At 42.5% G+C, this 22,844-nt stretch overlaps 1 protein-coding gene across 3 annotated transcripts in view; it reads right to left on the bottom strand.

Moving 5' to 3' along the window:
- Gpbp1l1 (GC-rich promoter binding protein 1 like 1) overlaps positions 1-22,844 on the bottom strand; it is a 69,846-nt gene that overhangs the window by 32,138 nt on the left and 14,864 nt on the right. For all 3 annotated transcript variants that reach the window (XM_042679885.1, XM_042679876.1, XM_042679868.1), the window contains exons 2-6: positions 16,067-17,061; positions 14,714-14,826; positions 7,108-7,237; positions 5,964-6,250; positions 256-328 (exon numbers count right to left, since the gene is read on the bottom strand). In XM_042679885.1, the coding sequence (XP_042535819.1) occupies positions 256-328; positions 5,964-6,250; positions 7,108-7,237; positions 14,714-14,773 (550 nt within the window). In that variant the 5' untranslated portion in view covers positions 14,774-14,826; positions 16,067-17,061. The remainder of the gene's footprint in view (positions 1-255; positions 329-5,963; positions 6,251-7,107; positions 7,238-14,713; positions 14,827-16,066; positions 17,062-22,844) is intronic.

Here is a 22,844-nt window from a genome sequence, read left to right on the forward strand (position 1 = left end):
AACTTCCAAAATCAGGATTGTTTGAGCTATCAATTGTCTATCCTCTCTACTCCTGTGATTATATTTTAATGGTATTCTGTGAGGCAGAATAACCTTACTTTTATAGACATTTAAGTTGGTGAAGAATTGCTCTTAGCTACTGTAGGCAAATGAATGAAATAAAGAGATAACAAAACAAGTAAATAAAAGATGCTTTTGTTCTTCTACTCAATAAAAAAATTCAAAGTATGTCTTACAATAGCAAAATCTACCTACCCCACACTCCAGAAGGGGTCCCAATAGGTCTGCATGGCCGATTCTGTTTGCCAGCTTCTGGATTCAAAGAAGGCTAAGAAAAAAAGGAAAATGAATGGTTGATACAGAAAGGTAATCACTGTTACTTTTTGGAAAGTAGCCATTAACATGAAATCTACCAAATAATTACAAACTCTTAGCACTTACAAGTTTAAGACTGGATTCAAAATTATAACACAAAATATTGAACTGCAAAGTTAACAAGTATGTTAATTTTAGGCTCTCATGAGTTCCCACCTTCCTAAAGGGTATTTACGTCAAATACAGAGGCATAGAAAGTTAAATGAGGGTTGGGAAGATGGCTCAGTGGTAGAGTGCTTGCCTTGCATGCAAGAGGCCCTGGGTTCGATTCCTCAGCACCACATAAGCAAAAAGAAAAAAGCCGGAAGTGGCGCTGTTGCTCAAGTGGTAGAGTGCTAGGCTTGAGCTAAAGAGCCGAGGAACAGCACCCAGGCCCAGAGTTCAGGCCCCACGACCGGACCCCAAAAAATAAAAAAGAAAGAAAAGAAAAGAAAGTTCAATGAACAAGAATGTGTGTGGATCTTTTTTTTTTTTTTTTTTTTCAAGGTCAACGAAGGCAAGCAAACTGGTCAGTTAGATGTGTGGTATTCATTACATTTCTAAGACTGTATCAGGGCAGAGGCAGATAATATCCAGGGAGTGTGTTAAGTAATGCAAAATACAAATAATAGCCTTTGTCCTCTAAGGTTACTATATCACTAAAAAGAAATATTTATACATAATTACCGTGAGAGGTTCTAGAGATTATGATAAAAATTCATATTAGGTCTCAGTACCAGTAGCTCATGCTTATAATCTTAGCTACTTTGAGATTTAGAGGATCAATATATGAAGTCAGCCAGGCAAAAAAGTCCCCGAGACTCCCACCTCTAAAACAACCAGTAAATGCTGAACTGAAAGTATGGCTCAAGTGGTAGAGGGCCAACTAGAAAGTAAGTGAGTAAGCCCAGTGAGCACTAGGTTCTGAGTTTAAAATGAGTGATTCTAAGAACAGAACCCTCAATGAAAACATCTAGACAGGAAAGCATAAGTTACAACAGATTACTGAGAGATGATCTGTAAAATGTTTTGGGGGGCGGGGGTAGGAGAGCGGGGGTTCGGTCGTAGGGCCTGAACTCTGGGCCTGGGCGCTGTCCCTCAACTCTTCAGCTCAAGGCTCTACCATTTGAGCTACAGGGCCACTTCTGGCTTTTTCTGTTTATGTGGTGCTGAGGAATCGAACCCAGGGTCTCAGGCATGCAAGGCAAGCACTCTACCACTGAGCCACTGGTGGGTTCGATTCCTCAGCACCACATAAGCAAAAAGAAAAAAAATCGGAAGTGGCGCTGTGGCTCAAGTGGTAGAGCGCTAGCCTTGAGCTGAAGAGCTGAGGGATAGCACCAAGGCCCAGAGCTCAGGCCCCAGGACCAGACACCCCCCCCCTGCCCCGCCCAAAAAAAAAAGCTTTCTAATAAATGTAGAACAAAATAATGTGGCTTTTTTGTGTGTTTGTTGGTTGTGGGGCTTCAACTCTGGGATTGAGTGCTGTCCCTCAGCTCAAGGCAAGCGCTCTACTGCTTGAGCTACAGTGCCACTTCTGGTTTTCTAATGGTTTATTGGAGATAAGATTCTCATGGACTTTCTTGCCTGGGCTGGCTTTTGAAACATGATCCTGAGATCTCAACCTCCTGAGCAACTAGGACTATAAGTGTGAGCCACTGGCACCCAGTTCAAAATAATATTTTAAAACTCCCCAAAACAATTAGGACTGAACTCCTTTTTTATTTTTTATGTAATTCTTTTTAGTCTTTCGTTTCACTATTCTACAGGTTCTGCTTAAGGCCTCCTCCCACTTTCAAATACATTGTTCTCCTTGAGTGATTCTGTCCATCCACAAACCTGTTATCCCTATTTTTAGGGTACATCTTTGTCACCAAGTATTTGTTACCTTTTCCTGCCAATTCTGCTTGTTCTTTTTTTAAAAACTAATAATATGTATTAATTATTAGTGTACTTTTTTCTGTGGTGGTACAGGGAATTAAATACAGCTTGCGAGGCAAGTACTTACCATGTAAGCCATACCCCTATAGCCCTCATTAATTGACTTTGGACAGAAATCTTATTTTTGACTTTGCTTCTCCAATCCTTTTTGTTTTTGCTGATCATGGGGCTTGAACTCAGGGCCTAGGCTCTATCCCTGAGCTCTTTTGCTCTAGACTAGTGCTCTACCACTTGAGCCACAGCACTACTTCTAGCTTTTTTTGTTTATGTGGTACTGAGGAATTGAACCCAGGGCTTCATGTATGCTAAGCAGGTACTCTTACCACTAAGTCACATTCCCAGCCCTCCTATCCTTTTCATTTAAACTGTAAAACAAAGTTTTTAGATAATCTAAATGTTCATTGACAAGAAAACACATATAAACATAGTGTATTTACACAACTGAGTATCTACTACACAGTTTTTCAACTGTGGTACCTTTTATACTTTAGGCTAATACAAGCGCATTGTTGTATTTAACAACATTCTTTTTTTTTTTTTTGGTCCAGTCGTGGGGCCTGAACTCTGGGCTTGGGTGCTGTCCCTCAACTCTTCAGCTCAAGGCGAGCGCTCTACCTCTTGAGCCACAGCGCCACTTCCGGCTTTTTTTTTCTGCTTTATGTGGTGCTGAGGAATTGAACCCAGGGCCTCATGCATGCAAGGCAAGCACTCTACTACTGAGCCACCTTCCCAGTCCCCTTTAACACCATTCTTGGTCTCTACTTTGTAGATGCCAGAACCACTATCTAATGTTGTAGACACCCAATGTCTCATGATACGGCCAATTATCCTCTGGGAGACAAACTTATCTCTGGTAGAACACTAATGCAGTGTATGTATCGACATACATAAACCTCAAAAACAATTTTTAAAATTAAAATTATAATCTTAATTATAAGGAATAAACAGCTGGGCATGGTGGCATATATTTGAACTCCCAGTGTTTACAGGCTGAGACAAGATTATGAGTTTGAAGACAACCTCAGTTATGTAGTGAATCTGCAGCCCCAAAGTGAGAATGTCTCAAAAAAGAAAAATTTAAAAACTAGATTACAGCTTGGTGTTGGTGGTCCACGCCTATAATCCTAGCTACTCAGGAGGCTGAGATCTGAGGATAGCGGTTCAAGGCCAGCCTGGGCAGGAAAGTCCAAGAGATTCTTATCTTCAATTAACCAATAGACAACCGGAAGTGGTGCTGTGGCTCAAGTGGTAGAGCCCTAGCCTTGAGCTGAAGATCTGAGGGACAGCACCCAGGCCCAAACAAACAAACACACTAGAATTACAGTATGGACTACTATTCATATAAACTTAGGAAGCATACTAAAATGTATATGGCTACATATACATGTAATAAAAACATCTAAGGATGTTAAATGAAATCAAGATGGTGATTACCTCTATGGGAGGAGGAGAATGGAATTAAACAAACCTTAAAAGTATATCTGTACTATCTTTTCTAAAAGAAATGATTTAGAGAACCACAGGTAGGAGATGTACATATCTGGTAGTTTTTCTCTATGCCTGTTTTTCGTAATTTCTAGGTTTGTTTGGACATTAAACTTCCCTTTAAATCAACTTGTAGATGAAAAAAAAAAAATTAGCAGGGTGCCAGTAGGTCATGCCTGTAATCCTTGCTACTCAAGAGGCTGAATTTATGAGGGCCATGGTTCAAAGGCAGCCTGGAAAGGAAAGTCTGTGAGACTTTTAATTCCAATCAGCCACTACAAAACTGGAAGTATGTAGCTCAAAGTGGCAAAGTGATAGCCTTGAGTGAAAAAGCTCAGGGATAGCACTCAGGCCCTGAGTTCAAGCCACACAATTGACAGACTAAAAACTGGTGAGAATGCCAGCATCCCTTTTTGCTGATTCATTTGTCACTAGGAATACTAAAGGACTGACAATGGAACTGAATTTAAACTCACATTATTATTTTTTTTTAATTTCTATTTTTTGGTCATTCGTGGGGCTTGAACTCTGGGCCTGGGCACTGTCCCTCAGATTTTCAGCTCAAGGTGAACACTCTACCACTTGAGCCACAGGGCCACTTCTGGTTTTCTGGTGGTTTATTGGAGATAAAGAGTCTCACGGACTTTCCTGCCCAGGCTGGCTTTGAACCATAATCCTCAGATCTCAGCCTCCTGAGTAGCTAGGATTACAGGCATGAGCCACTGGTGCCTGGCAAAACTCACATTTTTTCTATCATTTTCTCTAGTTTAACCAAAGCACAGAGGGAACTAAAACTATTGTGTATCCAAATTTTTGTTCTATGTGCTCAGTGGCATATGTTGTAAGTATGTACTTTAAAGATTTTATGTCAGCTAAAACTACTGTAATATGGTGTTCTGACTTCTGGACTACTGCGTATCTAGAACATTCTAAGCAAAAATCAGCTTGTCAGACAAGGACAGCCTTTTCCAAAAAGAAAGTTTACAAGAGTAACAGGATAGAAATTTATGATAACTCATCTTATTAATAAAGTCTATATAATAATCCTATGGTATTTTGTTATTGTTTTGGTCGGTTGTGGGGTCTGGGGTCTAAACTCTGGACCTGGGCACTGTCTCTCAGTGCTGAGGAATCTAACCCAAGCACTCTACCACTGAGACACCTTCCCAGTCTTCCTATGGTAGAGTTAATGAAAAATGACTAATCTATAACTTTGACTTGTTTTCATTTGACTTCATTAACATGCTATGGAAATGGCTGTAACAGAGGGAATGAGAGAGAATACAGGAACAGCTGATACTAAGCAAAAGGAAATAAATGTACTTATTATCTGACCTATATAAAGATAATCCCACTGTATATCCCCTCTAAAACAATAAAAAAAGAGAAAGAAATGGCTATAACACAAACAACTAGATAAAGTGATACTTTAAAAAATACCATGTGAAGGGATGTGGTGGTAGATATTTGTAACATCAGCTACTTAGAGGCTGAAGGTAACATACAGTTTGAGGCTGGCACAGACAACAAACAAAAAGTTCAACAATCTATCTGAAAATTAACTAAAGCAAAAATAGCTGGGAGTATGGCTCAAGTGCTTGTGTAACAAGTAAGAGAGCTTGAGTTTGAACCCTACTATAGGAGGTGGGAATGTGGCTTAGTGGTAGAGCACTTGCCTAGCATGCATGAAGCTCTGAGTTTGATTCCTCAGTACCACATAAACAGAAAAGGCCACAAGTGGCGCTGTGGCTTAAGTGGTAGAGCACTAGCCTTGAGCTGAAGAGCTGAGATACAGTGCACAGACCCAGAGGGCAGGCCCCACAACCAACAACAACAAAAAAGCAATGAAAGTCTGAACCTAGATACTTTCTTTTCTTGAAATATTTCGTTTTTTAGACATTATTTGTTAGATTTAAGTTCTTATTTATTTATCCAGTACTAAGGCTTGAACTCAGGGCTTCAGTGTTGTCATTTAGCTTTTTCGCTCAAGGATACAACTCTACTACTTGAGCCATACCTTCACTTCTGGCTTTTTGGTGGTTACTGGGAAAGAGTCTCACAGACTTTTTTTTGCTAAACTGGCTTTAAACAGTGATCATCAGATCTCAGTCTCTGGAGTAGCGAGGATCATAGGTATGAGCCTGGTGCCTAGCTTAAGTTCACATTTGAAGCGTCATACTTACAAAGTCTTCCTCTTCAAACTGCAACTTTTCCACCTTGTCTTCTTTCTTTTCTTCCCTAATTTCTGTAGGTGGCTTTTCTGAAAAGGCACAGCCTTTCCGGGAGTGGAAGCTGCCATTCCAGTGTCGATGGTTCCCAGTGCTCCCTCCACTACGCTGGCTCATGCCATCATGACCTCGAGAAGATCCATGCCAGTAAGATAGGTTCCCCGTTATTCCAGCATATGTTCCCTTAGAGACACCAGAGTCCACAGAATCATGGCGGAATAGGGATGGCTGGTGCCAGGAATCTAAAATCATAAGGAAAAAGTAATAGTATTAGCCTGTCTGAATTCCGGGAATTAAGCTGATGCTCCTGATTTGGTTTATCCTACTGCCAGAAGGCCTTTTGGGAACCTTTTTAGTAAGTATACACAAGGAAGCCATATATATCTTTTCCTTGTAATTTCTTTTTTTCTTTTTGTCAGTTGTGGGCCTGGGTGCTGTCCATCAGCTCTTCAGCTCAAGGCCAGCACACTACTACTTGAGCCACAGTGCCACTTCTGGTTTTCTGGTAGCTAATTGAAGCTAAGAGCCTCATAGACTTTCCTGCCTGGGTTGGATTTGGGACTGTGATCTTCAGATTTCAGCCTCCTGAGTAGCTAGGATTACAGGCTTGAGCCATGGGTACCTGGTCTGTGAGGTAATTTCTAAATGAATACTTCAAAAAGATTCAGGAGAACAACAACAAAGAAAAATTACATCTAGAAAGTCAATGAAGTTGGATGGTTACTACTAGAAGATCTAACCGAGAATTCACAAAAGATCCTACTTATAGATTGTGGATAGGTACCCATCCTGGCTTGTCCTAAGTACTAGCTTAAATGTAGTCAGGAAGGCCGGCACGGGTGGCTCACGCCTGTAATCCTAGCTACTCAAGAGGCTGAGATCTGAGAATCATGGTTCAAAGCCAGCCCATGCAGTAAAGGTTATAAGATTCTTATCTCCAATAAACCACTAGAAAACTGGAAGTAGCACTGTGGCTCAAGTGGTAGAGACCTCGCTTTGAGCTGAAGAGCTGAGGGACAGTGCCCAAGCCCAAATCCCACGACCGACCAAAACAAAAACAAAAACAAAAAGGTAGTCAGGAAAGTTAAGATAAGCTTACCTCCTGTAGTCCGTAGAGATCCATTGTTAAAAAACCCATCAGAGGAATTGTGTCGACGTCTGCTTACTCCAAATCTTCCTTCTCCTCGGGACAGATGTTCACTGTGTTTTTCAAAAGTGGCTGTAGGTGACTAAGATGATAAAATGTACAGAAGTAAACAGAGTAAGTAGAAATTAAATCTCATTCAGCATTTTATTAAGTTTTGCATCAGGTGTTCAAGTCAAGCAATAAAGGTTCCAGGTCTATAATCGTAGCTACTCAGGAGGCTGAGATCTGAGGATTGTAGTTCAAAGCCAGCCCAGACAGGAATATCCATGGACTTATAACTCCAATTAATCACCAAAAACTCAGAAGTGGAGCTATGGCTCAAAGTAGTAGAGTGCTAGTCTTGAGAAAAAAAAAAAAAAAGTTCAGGGACAGTGCCCAAGCCCTGAGTTTAAACTCCACTACTAACAAAAAAGATGCCAGACAACCATACTCTTGTGCTTACGGACCATTATGGTACTATAGACCTCTTAACTTAGTAAAGTACTATATTATACACAATCAATTATCCTAGAAAGGTAGAAAAGGTAACCACTTCAATTATTCAAAGAAGATTGGAGGGGCTGGAAGGTGGCTCAGTGGTAGAGTGCTTGCCTTGCATGCATGAGGCCCTGGGTTCAATTCCTCAGTACCACATAAGCAGAAAAAGCCGGAAGTGGTATTGTAGCTCAAGTGATAGAGCACTCACCTTGAGCTGAAGGATAGTGCTCAGGCCCAGAGTTCAGGCCCCACGACCGGACCTCCCCCCACCCCCCAAAAAAAAGATTGGGGAAAATCCTAGCAATATCCATAAATAATAAGCACCTAACATGCTTAGTAGTAATAACTACAAATATTAATGTAATAACATTAGTGTGTGTTAGTGCACTTAAAATATTAATCTCACAATAAAAAAAGGCCCCTTGCCTTACAAGTAATTCTAAACAAAGCTGAGTGCTGGTGGCTCATTCCTTTAATCCTAGCCACTAGGGAGGATCATAAGTTTAGACCAGCCCAAGCAGAAAAGCTATAGACTCAAGTCTCATCAGAGACAAGCTCACCAGGTGGCTAACATGTGGCTGTGACATCTACTTTAACACATCTTTGGAAAGCCTAAAGTAGGCATGTGACTGAGCAGAAAGATCTTATCTGAAAAATAAGCACTGAAAACCAGAGGCATGGCTCAGAGGTATCATGTGCTAAGGGGCTCAGAGTTTAAAACCTAGTACTGTGAAGGAAAAAAAAAAAAATCTAAACAGCTTAGTGTACCTCTAGAATACACTAAAATTAGAGAAAAAGCAATAAAAGGTTTCAATATCATGTTTAACTGTGCTTTGTTCTGTGACAGGGTCCTTCTCTCTTCCTTCCTCCTGAGATAGGAGAATCACAAAAACTACAGTCTGAACTACATTGTGAGTTCTAGGTCAGGGAATACTTAGTGAGAACCAGTTTCAAAAAAGGCAAAAATGAGCTGGGTGCTGGTGGCTCAAGCCTGTAATGCTAGCTACTCAGGAGGCTGAGATCTGAGGATCACAGTTTAAAGCCAGCCCAGGCAAGAAAGTCTGTGAGACGCTTATCTCCAATAAACCACCAGAAAACTGGAAGTGGCGCAGTGGCTCAGTGGTAGAGTACTTGTCTTGAGCTGCTCCCAAGTCCAGAGTTCAAGCCCCATGACCAACAACAACAACAAAAAAGGCAAAAGTGGAGCTCTGGCTCAAGTGGTAGAATGCTGGCCTTCAGCAAAACAAACTCCTGGACAGCACCAAGATTCTGAGCTCAAGGCCCAGGACGCCGTGGGGAAAAAGGTCCTGCTGTCAAAAGATAGGCTCACACCTGTAATCCTAGCTACTCAGGAGGCTGAGATCTGAGGATCGAGGTTCAAAGCCAGCTCGGGCAGGAAAGGCCATGAGACTCTTATCACCAATAAACCACTAGAAAACCGGAAGCTATGTGGTTCAGAGCTGAGGGACAGCGCCCAAACCCAGAGTTCAAGTCCCATGACTGACAAAAAAAAAAGAACTCAGGTATGCAGGTAGGACCCTAAAGCCTGTATGCATAGTATGCATAGTTAGTTATAGGTGGCTATTTGAGAACAAGTCATCAGCATCTGGCTCCACATCTTGCCACCAACCCTTGCTGCAAATGAAATGCATGGTATGTGAAGCTGCTCACAGATGTGGTAAGCATGGACTTCCCATTTTTTAGCACATTCATCTTTTGTAGTTAGACAGCAAGCCTTTTGGACTGCCAGGGTAAGATATCTAGCCTCTTTCAAGTGTCTTTGAAATCCCAGGATAAGACCTTCAGAATTAGATGGACAATATCAACAAGGGTCCTGGACCATGAAGCATTGAAACCTTTCTTCTTGGGAAGCTTCAATGGGAAATGACTAGGATCAGATAGGAGGCAGAGTCTTCAGTGCATGGTTCTGTTTTCAAGTCACAATGTCCTGGGGTACTTGTTTTCCAGGCCCAGGACATGGGCTGTCATTCTGTGTCTTATTTTAAGCGTTAACAAAAACAAAAACAAAAACACACAAAAACAACAACAACAAAAAACCCAGTTGCCGGGTGGGAATACTTGGCCAAAATTGAGGTTCACCGTCTCAGCAAAGCAGCTAGGTTTCCAGCAGGTTGTCTGCCTTTTGGGGCTACTGCAGCCAGGTTGACATTTTCTGTGACATCTTTGAAACTGTACTCCTTTAAGGCCTTGGCCTCTGGAAGTTGAGGAGTCTTGTGGTTTGGTGGTTTCCTACATCTCTGCTTGGTCTCCTTCCCAAGTGAGACCTGGTCTACCTACTGTTCCATGGAATAGGTATGACCTTGGGTCTCTACCAGCTGAGTTATTCTACCTGCATTGTGATGTTCTTAGAGATTCTATTCTTGTTGAGCTAAAAGTATGAGATCATTCTGGCAGATGGTCTGCTGCTGAGGGCTGAGTTTGAATGTTGTGCATATCTTAGTTGTGTGAACCTGGGCAAGATCCATCCATACTTGACTATTCCAGATCAGGTGCATTTTGTTTTCTGCTGCTGTGTTGAGCATGAATATCAGACTCCAGATTCTTCAATCTTTGAATGCATACTTCCACTAGTAACTCCCCAAGAACCTTTTCAGAGCTTCTGTATTGAACTAGGATTATATCATCATTCTGTCATCAGGTGTCTATATATCTTTTTTGTTCTGATTCCAGCTTCTTGGACTAAATGTTTTCCTGTTCTTCAGCTGGCAGACAGCCATTATAAGATTATTCACCTTTAGTCAAGTGAGCCAGTGTAATAAAACCCCTCATACAACCTTGTCTAATAAGAGACCAGAGTCTCTTGAGCCATTAAAAGTATGGAGATGTTCAACACGGCCTTACAAGAAAACCATGTCAAAGGAGATTTTCACATCTATTTTCTTACTTTCAATGTCCCCAGTAATAGTTGATACTATCCTACCAATCCATTTTACTGATTGTACTTTTTTTTTGGGGGGGGGGGAGGGGGGAGCAGTGGTCAGTTGTGGGGCCTTAACTTGGGGCCAGGGCACTATCCCTCAGCTCTTCAGCTCAAGGCTAGCACTCTACTATCTGAGCCACAGCAACACTTCCAGCTTTTTCTGCTTATGGTGCCGAGGAATCGAACCCAGGGCCTCATGCACGAAAAGCAAGCACTCTACCACTGAGCCACCTTCCCAGCCCTTAGTGATCCTAGTAAATAAGAAAAATTTCTTATGATTTTCTTAAACTTTCATGGTTTTAGCCTTTTAATTAGGTTATAATCTATTTTTACTTTTTGTCAGTTGTGGGGCTTGAACTTTGGGCCTGGGCGCTGTCCCTGAGCTCTTCAGCTCAAGGTGAGCACTCTATACCACTTGAGCCACAGCACCACTTCTGGTTTTCTGGTGGTTAACTGGCAATAAGAGTCTCACAGATGTTCCTGCCCAGACTGGCTTTGAACTGCAATCCTCAAATCTCACCCTCCTGAGTAGCTAGGATTATAGGTGTGAGCTACTGGTGCCCAGAGCTACAATCTATTTTAAGTTAATTTTTATTTAAGTGAAACAGATGTAGTTTCCCTCTCCCTTACTAAGAAAAACAGCTGTTTTAACACCAGTTGTTAAAGCAAAAAACAAAATAAAATTTCCCTTTTAATTACGGTGGCAATTTAGTCAACTGGCTATGTTTTCAGGTCTATTTTTAAACTCTATTTTATGCTCTTTGTTTTTTTCTTTTGGCCAGTACTGAGGCTTGAACTTGGACCCTGACCATTATCCCTTAGCTTTTTCACTCAAGAATGGATGGTGCAGGGCTGGGAAGTTGGCTCAGTGGTAGAGTGCTTGCGTTGCATGCCTGAGGCCCTGGGTTCGATTCCTCAGCACCACATAAGCAAAAAGAAAAAAGCCAGAAGTGGCGCTGTGGCTCAAGTGGTAGAGTACTAGCCTTGAGCTGAAGAGCTGAGGGACAGCGCCCAGGCCCAGAGTTCAGGCCCCATGACTGGACCCCACCCCCAAAAAAATAAAAAAGAAAAAAAGGGGCTGGGAAGGTGGCTAAGTGGTAGAGTGCTTGCCTTGCATGCCTGAGGCCCTGGGTTCGATTCCTCAGCACCACATAAGAAAAAAGCCGGAAGTGGTGCTGTGGCTCAAGTGGTAGAGCGCTAGCCTTGAGCTGAAGAGCTGAGGGACAGCCCAGAGTTCAGGCCCCATGACCGGACCAAAAAAAAAAAAAAAAAAAAAAGAATGGATGGTGCTCTTCCACTTGAGCCATGAGCACTTCCTCTATGCTACTACTTCTTTTTTTTTTTTTTTGTCAGTCGTGGTGCCTGAACTCTGGGCCTGAGCACTGTCTGTCAGCAATTCAGCTCAAGGCTACCACTCTACCACTTGAGCTACGGCGCCACTTCCAGCCTTTTCTGCTTATGTGGTGCTGAGGAGTCGAACCCAGGGCCTCATGCATGCAAGGCAAGCGCTCTACCACTGAGCCACCTTCGCAACCTCTCTGTTACTTCTTTATGCATCTTTCATGATACACAAACCATACATTTGCCTACTGTAGCTTTATTGGAAAGACTGATATATTATCTTTTAATTCTTTTACTTACTTTATTGTGGTAAGATGCTGTTTTTTTGTTTGTTTTTTTGGCTCAGTCATGGGGCTTGATATCTGGGCCTGGGTACTGTCCCTGAGCTCTTTTGCTCAAGGCTAGCACTCTACCACTTTGAGTCTAATGCCATTTCCACTTTTCTGGTGGCTAACTGGAGATAAGAATCACAGATTTTCCTGCCCAGGCTGGCTTCAAACTATAATCCTCAAATCTCAGCCTCCTGGGGCTGGGAAGGTGGCTCAGTAGTAGAGCACTTGCCTTGCATGCATGAGGCCCTGGGTTTGATTCCTCAGCACCACATAAGCAAAAAGAAAAAAGCCAGAAGTGGCGCTATGGCTCAAGTGGTAGAGCGCTAACCTTGAGCTGAAGAGCTAAGGAACAGCACCCAGGCCCAGAGTTCAGGCCCCACGACCGGGCCCCCTCCCCCCTCCCCAAAAAAACAAAAAACTCAGCCTCCTGGGTAGGCAGCATTACAGGCACAAGTCACAAGCACCCAGCAACAAAACAAAGCAATTTTTTTGAATGGCACATATTTTCTCTGATATGCAAAAGCTAGATTTAAAATACACTGAAACATGATAAATTATTCAGGACTTTAGGGATTCACACACAGTGAGACCAAAGGAAGACACTCTTAGGAGAGGAACACAAAGGTATAATGCCCATCTATGTACATCTGATTATATGAAGTAATATTTATCAAAATGAGGTTTTTTTCTTCATTGCTGTTTTTGTTTTCCTTTTTCTTGTCTGTCCATTTATGTATCTTTGGGAGAGTAAAGAGGGACACAGAAATAGAGTGATAAAGAGTGAACAAATGCAGTAGTGATACTCACTAGACATTATGTGGAAAAAGAATTATACAACCTGTGGGGGGGAGATGGGAGGAAAAAATTGGTAGATAGTAAGGGAAGGGGTGACATTGTCCAAAAAGAAATGTACTCTTTAACTGACTTATGTAACTATAAACCTTCTGTACATCACCTTTATAGTAACAATTTTTTTTAAAAAAGGAAAGAGGAGGGAATGTGATTTTGTAATTGCCTAACATGCATGAGGTGCTGAGTTTAATTTCTTGGTACCACATAAACAATAAACAAAATTAATAAATGAAAGGAAAAATAACCATTAAAAATTTAAGCTGGGCCCTGGTGGCTCATGTGTATAATCCTAGCTACTCAGGAGGCTGAGATCTGAGGATCAAGATTCAAAGCCAGCCCAGACAGGAGTCCAGGAGACTCTTATCTCCAATTAACGTCTCAAAAATTGGAAGTGAGCCCGGCGCTGGTGGGTGGCTCAAGCCTGTAATCCTAGCTACTCAGGAGGCTGAGATCTGAGAATCGAGGTTCAAAGCCAGCCCGGGCAGGAAAGTCCATGAGACTCTTATCTCCAGTAAACCATTGGAAAACCGAAGTGGCACTGAAGCTCACGCGGTAGAGCTCTAGCCTTGAGCTGAAGAGCTGAGGGACAGCGCCCAAGCCCAGAGTTCATGCCCCACGACCAACAAAAAAAAAAATGGAAGTGGCACTATGGTGCCTTGAGGAAAAGACAGAACCCAGGCCAAGTTCAAGCCCCATGAACAGCAAAAATAAATGAATAAAAATAAATAAGCAATTTTAAAAAAAACCCACAAAAATAGATTCCTTGTTAAAAAAAAAGTTTCGGGCTATGAATGTGGCTTAGTGGTAAAGTGCTTGCCTAGCATGCATGAAGCACTGGGTTGGATTATATAAAAGAGAAAGCCAGAAGTGGTGCTGTGGCCCAAGTGGTAGAAGTGTTAGCCTTGAGCAAAAGAAGCTCTGGGACAGTGACCAGGCCCTAAGTTCAAGTCCCAGGACTGGCAAAAAAAAGTTTCTCTGGACCCCACACTCTCTTTCTCTGGCCCACTCCCACCAACACATAGGTCAGATTATTAAAGTAATTCATGAGATCTTGGGAATTTAATGAAGATAATTCAAAATGAAATTTAGATTAAAAAGTTGTATGTCTAGATAAGAACAAGAACACTGTCCAGGGGGTGGGAGATGGTAAGGGATGGGAAGGGGAAACAAAGGAGGAGGAAACAATGCTTGATAAGAAATGTACTTATTATCTTGCCCATGTAATTGTAACTCCTCTGTACCATATTTTCACAATTAAAAAGAAAAAAAAAAAGAATACTGTCCCAAAAATTCACATTAGAGACAGATAGGTAATTTGTGGGACTCCTTATCATTTTGTTACTCAATTAATTGGCAAAATGGAAGCACTTTTAATTTTACCAGTTTCCCAAATGGTTTACCTCATCAACTTACACTGTTCTATTTAATGTGATTATGTCTGCTTTAATTATATGTTCTAGTTGTTCCATGTCTTTATATCCCTAATGCAACATACGTTTCTTCCCAAATCAATAAAAAACAAAACAAACAACAACAAAAAAACAAATACAGAGTTAATCTAAGGAGGAAAAGAACCAGTATGTGGGGTAGTTATTACAGAAATAGAGAAGAGTACCTTCGCTGACTGTGGTGTTGAGAAATTTAGCCAAGCAGGAACAAAGTCATGCTGCGCCATTTAGGTCCAGTGTCTTTTCAACAAGGTGAGGCATCCAACCTCATGGCCAGGATCTGAAAGAGACAACTCAAATCACTTATGCTTTTAAGAACCCTACACACCAATGTATAAAGGAATTAGTGATTAACCTATGATCTCTCATTTTACTTTATTAGACTCTCTATAGATTACTAGTAAAGCTCCAATCAAGAGAAGTTCTAAGGAATTGAAATGGTCTCATAAAGTTTCATGACCATGAAACACACACACCCACAGGAAGGGAGGAAGGGAGGGAGGAAAAAAGAGAGGGAGGGAAGAAAGGTAAGAGGAAAAGAGAGGATTCAAGTATGGAGGGGTGTATGATGGAAATGAACTCATTATTGGGTTTTATCAAAAGAATGTGAAGAGGGGTGTGGATGTGGCTTAGTGGTAGAGTGCTTGTCTAGCATGCATGAAACCTCGGGTTCAATTCCTCAGTACCACATAAACAGTAAAGGCCAGAAGTGGCACCGTGGCTCAAGTACTATCATTGAGCAAAAGCAGCTCAGGGACAGTGCCCAGGCCCTGAGTCCAAGCCCGAGGACTGGCCAAAAAAACAAAACAAAAAACCATAAAGAATAAACATCTAGGCCGGGTGCTGGTGGCTCATGCCTGTAATCCTAGCTACACAGAAGGCTGAGATCTGAGGATCATGGTTCAAAGCCAGCCCAGGCAGAAAAGGCCATGAGACGCTTATCTCCAATAAACCACCAGAAAACTGGAAGAAGCACTGTGGCTCAAATGGGAGACTGTTAGCCTTGAGCAAAAAAAAAAAAAAAAAGGCCCAAGAACAGCACCTAGGCCCTGAGTTCAAATTCTAGGACTGGAAAAAAAAAGAAAAAAAATAAACATCTGTGTGTCTGTGGGGGGGGGAAACTGGGCATATAGGGAAAGTGGGAGAAAAACTAGGGAGGGTGTAATAATGTTCAACAAGAAATGTACCAATTTCCTTATGTATGTAACTAAGCCCTCTGTACATGACCTTGACAATAAAATTAAATTATTAAAAAAAAAAATCTACTCAAAATAGCAGTAAACCCTTGTCTACTATACTTGGGTCATTTCTGACAAAAGCAACAGAAAAGATCTTCCTAGAGAAAAAGACAAACTCTCCAGGACTTTTATATTAACTACATACTCATTTCCACAAATATAAATTAGCATCAGTTTTCCTCAGCAATCCATTGATATTCTCCAAAAACTACTGCAGAAAGCAACAAGTATTTTTCATGACATGTGGTTTTATCCCAAAGTTAAGATATAATGAGTATTTACCCCAGAGTGTAACCTCTGTGGTCCTGTTTCCTGAACTCCTTGAGTTTGCCAGCTGGATCTTCCAGGAGGTCTTCTCGTTGAAAGGGTGCTTTAAGTAGCCTGGTCAGCAGCACGCCTTGTGACGAAGCACAAAGAAGCCCGGCTCTGTGTAGCTCACTTTCTTCGTCCCCTCAATTACTCATCCTAAACTACTCTAGTTCCTGACACGTTTCAAAAAAGGGGAAGGGGGAGGGGGAAGGGGGAAGGGGAACATAAACAGTATTTGTTACATTTAAAAAAGGGGAAAGGGGAAAAAGTTATATCTATGTTCACCTCATTCAACTTCTTGAATAATGGCACTAGGATGTTGCTTAAATAGGTAATACATGGACATTTGCACAGTGAGTGCAAACTATTATAAGGTCATAGCTAGAAAGATAAGTAGCCTCCCATGTGGGTAAATAATGTCAAAATGAGATCAAAAATAGAATATTAAAGCACTAGAAAAGATTTGAAGAGTCAACTCCAGTGGCACACCCATATGACAAAGCCCTTAGAACACAAATCTCATCATTGTTACAAAATATGCAGATATGTATCTACATTTGTTAATCTTTAAAGTCTAAGAACGTAAGAAATTTTGTTTAAAAAAATCAGATAGGAACTTGATATACTTTTCCCTCCACAGAACAGAAGTTTTCGAGTCCAATTTCTTGATATAAAGCTCTTAAATATGTATATTATTTCTTTGGTCTTCACTATTTATAAATTCAAAGCAAAACTAAAACAAGTAGAAAGATGGTGAGAGAAAGGGGAGTCAGGGAAGACAATTCGTAAATGAGGTTTTCTTCTTGTTTTCCGTATTTCACTTGTTCTCCTCCTTCCCAAAACCTGAATTGAGCTTTCAGAAGGTGCTATGAAGAATCTTCTACTGCTTTGGTAGAGAAGTCATTTGATATTTTGGATCCCTCTCCATCACTTTTCAATCATTAAAAAGGCAATTTGAATCTATCAATCTGTAAATGGAAAAGAACAACACAGAATCACAAGAAGTAAAATCATTATCATACATAATGATAAAGTGACAAATGATTAATCACACTAAGATCTTTAGTCAAAATCTTTTTTTAAATATTTTTATTGTATAGATACTGTACAGAGGGGTTACAGTTACATAAGATAATTAGTACATTTCCTCTTGAGCATTGTTGCCCCCCTCCTTTGTTTTCCCCCAGTCATCCCTTCCCTCCCCCCCCCCAAAGTTGTAGAGTTCGTTTGTTTTTGTTTTTTTTTTTTTTTGGGGGGGGGGGTCCGGTCATGGGGCCTGAACTCTGGGCCTGGGCGCTGTCCCTCAGCTCTTCACCTCAAGGCTAGCGCTCTACCACTTGAGCCACAGCACCACTTCCGGCTTTTTTCTTTTTGCTTATGTGGTCCTGAAGAATCGAACCCAGGGCCTCATGCATGCAAGGCAAGCGCTCTACCACTGAGCCACCTTCCCAGCCCCTAGAGTTCGTTTTTTAACACAATGTCTTGTTTTAGTAAAAATCTTTAAACCCAATTTATATTTTAATTGCTACCACTTGTAGTACTATATTAGATATGTCAGGATGTCTTACTATACTGCTCAGGTTGGTCCTGAACTAATTTTTCTTGCTTGCTTGGCTGGCAATCTATACCACATCCTGCTTGTCTTTTGGTTATTTTGGAATTGGAATCTCTCAGACTATTCTGCTCCAGCTAGCCCCAAACTGTGATCATCATAATTGCTACTTGCCAAGTAGCTGAGATTACAGGCACATATCACCAGATTTATTGTTGTTTTTTTATTCCACCTCCATCTTTTTTTGTTAGTCCTGGAACTTGAACTCAGGGCTTGGGTGCTGTCCCTGAGCTTCTTGCTCAAAGCTAGTACTCTACTACTTTGAGCCATAGCACTACTTCCAGTTTTCTGGTGGTTAATTAGAGGTAAGAGTCTCACAAACGTTCCTGCCTGGGCTGGCTGTGAACTGCGATTCTTAAGACTTCAACCTCCTGATTAGCTAGGATTACAGGTGTGAGCCAACAGCCACTGGCTTTTATCACCTTTTTTAAACATTTTAAAATATGAGCTGGGTGCCAGTGGCTCACGCCTGTAATCCTAGCTACTCAGGAGCTGAGATCTGAGGATCACGGTTCAAAGCCAAGCCAGCCCGGGCAGGAAAGTCTATGAGGCTATTATCTCCAATAAACCACCAGAAAACCAGAAATGGCGTTGTGACTCAAGTGATAGAGTGCTCTCCTTGAGCTGTGGGACAGCGCCCAGGCCCAGAGTTCAAGCCCCACAACCGAACAGAGAGAGAGACAGAGACAGAGAGACCGGGGGGATGTGGAGGGTGCAGTGTCAAGCACGAGCTCTAAAGCTTAAGAAGAGACCTGTTTCAAGTACAAATTTTTCAGAACTGGAGCCAGGCGCCGGTGGCTCACGCCAGTAATCCTAGCTACTGAGGAGGCTGAGATCTGAGGATCATGGTTCAAAGCCAGCCCAGGCAGAAAACTCCGTGAGAATCTTTTTTTTTGGGGGGTCCGGTCGTGGGACCTGAACTTTGGGCCTGGGTGCTGTCCCTCAGCTCTTCAGCTCAAGGCTAGCGCTCTACCACTTGAGTCATAGCGCCACTTCTGACTTTTTTTCTTTTTGCCTATGTCGTGCTGAGGAATTGAACCCAGGGCCTCAGGCATGCAAGACAAGCGCTCTACCACTGAGCCACTACCTGGCCCCTCCGGGAGACTCTTATCTCCAACAAACCACTAGAAAACCAGAAGTGGTGCCGTGGCTCAAGCAGTAGAGCGCTCACCTTGAGCAGAAGAGCGCAGGGACAGAACCTCAGTTCAGAGTTCAAGCCCCACGACAAAAAAAATTTTAAAAACTTCCGAACTGTTAGATGTTGAAAGGCAGGGCAAAGGTAACATTTAGGGGAGATTTATATATAAAAGTTCTGAGTTTCATTTTATTACTCCCCATTTTCACTTGTCACTATCCTAGTTCCAAATGCTTGCCACTTTTGTTGTTCCTGTTTGTTTAAAAAAACAACGAAGGGGCAGGGAAGGTGGCTCAGTGGTAGAGCGCTTGCCTTGCAAGCCTGAGGCCCTGGGTTCGATTCCTCAGCACTGCATAAGCAGAAAAAGCCAGAAGTGGCGCTGTGGCTCAAGTGGTAGAGGACTATACTTGAGCTGAAGAACTGAGGACAGTGCCCAGTTACAGAGTTCAGGCCCCACAACTGACCAAAAAAAAAAAAAAAAGCAACAAAAAAGGCTGGGAAGATGGCTCAGTGGTAGAGCGCTTGCCTTGCAAGCCTGAGGCCCTGGGTTCGATTCCTCAGCACCACATAAGCAAAAAGAAAAAAGCCAGAAGTGGCGCTGTGGCTCAAGTGGTAGAGTGCTAGCCTTGAACCGAAGAGCTGAGGGACAGCGCCCAGGCCCAGAGTTCAGGCCCCACGACTAGACCCCCCCCCCCAAAAAAAAAAACCTCTATTTCTCTATCTGAAAATAATCTACCTCTCAGAAATCCTAAAGGTGTTTTTAAATTATTGCTTCTAGGATAGATATAACTTACTACCAATAGGCCAAAAACTTCTCACTTCTAACAATCCTATCTTAGGCAGGCACTGGTACTCAGTGTAATACTAGCTACTCAGGAGGTTGAGATCTCAGGATCACGGTTCAAAGCCAGTCTAGGCAAGGAAAGTCCATGAGACTCTTATCTCCAATAAACACCAGAAAACCAGAAGTGGTGCTGCGGCTCAAGCTGTAGCTTCTTGAGCTGAAGAGCTGAGGGACAGCGCCCAGGCCCAGAGTTCAAGCCCCACAACCAAAAACAACAACAACAATAAAAAGAATCCTATCTTAACCCCTGAAATGAATATAGCTTCTACTACTTAGCATGGTATCTTGCATATGTAAGGGTTCAAAGATTTGATGAATTAAATTTTACTAAGCATAATATAGCAAAGACGCAGAAATAAAAATGTGAAACACTAATGATATTTAAGATGTCCTCAAAATAATTAAACTATGATTACCATATTACCTATCAATTCCCTAGGTATATATTAAACAGAAGTAAAAGCAACTGTCACAGCTGGGTGTGGTGGTGCATCATTCTAGTACTTGGGAAACTGAAGCAGCAAGATTATAAGTTTCATACTAGCCTGGACTATATATAGTGAGAGACTCTCAAAAAAGCTGGCTGTGGGAGGCCCATGCCTGTAAGTAACTCAGGGGTGGGAAACCAACCTACCTTCCTTTCTTTTTCTTTCTTTCTTTCACCCCCCACCCCACCCCCGCCCCCTCGTCAGTTCTGGGGCTTGAAGCCTGGGTGCTGTCCCTCAGCTCTTCAGCTCAAGGATAGCGCTCTACCACTTGAGCCATAGTACCACTTCCAGTTTTTCTGGTGGTTAATTGGAGATAACAGTCTTAGGGACTTTCCTGCCTGAGCTGGCTCTGAACCACGATCCTCAGATTTCAGCCTCCTGGGTAGCTAGGATTACAGGAGTGAGCCACCGGCACCCTAAGGGAAACCTTTTTTGAATATTTATAACATTTGAAGCAGCCTAAAAAAGCTCTAATTCTCAGGGCTGGTAAGGTGGGTCAGTGGTAGAGGGCTTGCCTTGCATGCATGAGGCCCTGGGTTCGATTCCTCAGCACCACATAAGCAAAAAGAAAAAAGCCGGGATGGACTCTGGTGGCTCACACCTGTAATCCTAGCTACTCAGGAGGCTGAGATCTGAGGATCGCGGTTCAAAGCCAGCCCGGGCAGGGCAGGAGAGACCGTGAGACTCCTATCTCCAATAAAACACCAGAAAACCGGAAGTGGCGCTGTAGCTCAAGTGGTAGAGCGCTCGCCTTGAGCTGAAGAGCTGAGGGACAGCGCCCAGGCCCAGAGTTCAAGCCCCACGACCGACAAAAAAAAAAAAAGAAAAGAAAAGAAAAAAGCCGGAAGTGGCGGTGTGGCTCAAGTGGTAGAGTGCTAGCCTTGAGCCGAAGAGCTGAGGGACAGCGCCCAGGCCCAGAGTTCAGGCCCTACAACTGGACCCCCCCCCCCTAAAAAAAAGCTCTAATTCTCTATCTGAAAATAATCTACCTCTCAGAAATTTTAAAGATGTTTTTAAATTATGTCTTCTAAGATAGATATAACTTACTATCAATAGGCCAAAAACTTCTCACTTCTAACAATCCTATCTTAGGTGGGCACTGGTGGCTCACACCTGTAATCCTAGCTACTCAGGAGGTTGAGATCTCAGGATCACGGTTCAAAGCCAGTCCAGGCAAGCAAAGTCCATGAGACTCTTATCTCCAATAAACCACCAGAAAACCAGAAGTAGTGCTGTGGCTCCATTTGAATATTTTTTTTTCTTTTTGCTTATATGGGGCTGAGGAATCGAACCCAGGGCCTCAGGCATGCAAGGCAAGCGCTCTACCACTGAGCCACCTTCCCAGCCTTCCATTTGAATATTTATAACACCACTTGTGAGCCATACAAAGTTATCAATACAGGCAGATGGTATGAGATGATGAGAAGTGTATGTGTTTGTCCAGTCATGGGCTTTATATAGCCTGCAAGCTAGATGTTCCTCTCCCCGCAATCCTAGCTACTTGGAAGGCTAAGAATGGGAGTACTGTAGTTCAAGGACAACTCAAGCAGAAAAGTTTGCAAGATCTCCTTTCTGAACTTAGAACTATGATCAATAGCATGAATCTATCATCCTAACTACTTCAGCTTTAGCTATATCACAATGCTAGGTGAGCCCACGCAGAAAAGTCTGAGACTCCATCTCAAATGAAGAATCTAAGCATAATGAAATTCACCTGTTATCCTACCTACAAAGGGAAGGGATGAATAGGCAGGTCCCAGAGCAGGTTTTTTGTCTGAGACCCTATCTCAAAAATAACCAATACAGGGGCTGGGAAGGTGGCTCAGTGGTAGAGCGCTTGCCTTGCATGCTCGAGGCCCTGGGTTCGATTCCTCAGCACCACATAAGCAAAAAGAAAAAAGCCGGAAGTGGTGCTGTGGCTCAAGTGGTAGAGCTCTAGCCTTGAGCTGAAGAGCTGAGGGACAGCGCCCAGGCCCAGAGTTCAGGCCCCACGACCAGACCCCCCCCCAAAAAAAACAAAAAACAAAACAAAACAAAACAAAAAAAACCAAGACAGCCAGGCACGGGTGGCTCATGCCTGAAATCCTAGCTACTCGGGAAGCTGATATCTGAGGATTGTGGTTTGAAGCAAGCCACAGCAGGAATATCCATGAGACACTTACCTCCAAAAGCCAAAAGTGAAACAGTAGCTCAAGTGATACATGCTAGCCTTGAGCACAAAAGCCCAGGGATGGCACCCTGGCCCTAAATTTAAGCCCCAAGACTGGGGGTAGAGGGTAGAAAGGGGAGAAGTCTGGAGAGGGGAGAGGTCTGGAGGCATGGTCTGGTGGTTGGTATAGCATAAATTTTTTTATTTTTTTTAAGGCAGCACAAGCAAGACATCAGTAGTCATGCCTGTAATCCTTGTTGTTCAGGAGGCTGAGATCTGACTACCACAGTTTGAATCCCAGGCAGGATACTCTGTGAAACTCTTATCTCCATTAAATCTAGAAGTGGAGCTGTGGCTCAAGTGGTACAGTGGGTAGTTTTGGGCAAAAGAGTTCAGAGAGAGGCCCTGAGTTCAAGCCCTAGGAATGGCACACAAAAAAAGAGCTTATACAAACATTTGCACCTGAGTGTTCATAGTAGCAAAACACAAGGTAAGCACTTAATAGACTGATTCTTTTCAAGAC

This window comes from Dipodomys spectabilis, unplaced genomic scaffold, assembly GCF_019054845.1.
Source record: "Dipodomys spectabilis isolate Male_0828 unplaced genomic scaffold, ASM1905484v1 ptg000002l, whole genome shotgun sequence".
Classification (NCBI taxonomy): domain Eukaryota; kingdom Metazoa; phylum Chordata; class Mammalia; order Rodentia; family Heteromyidae; genus Dipodomys; species Dipodomys spectabilis.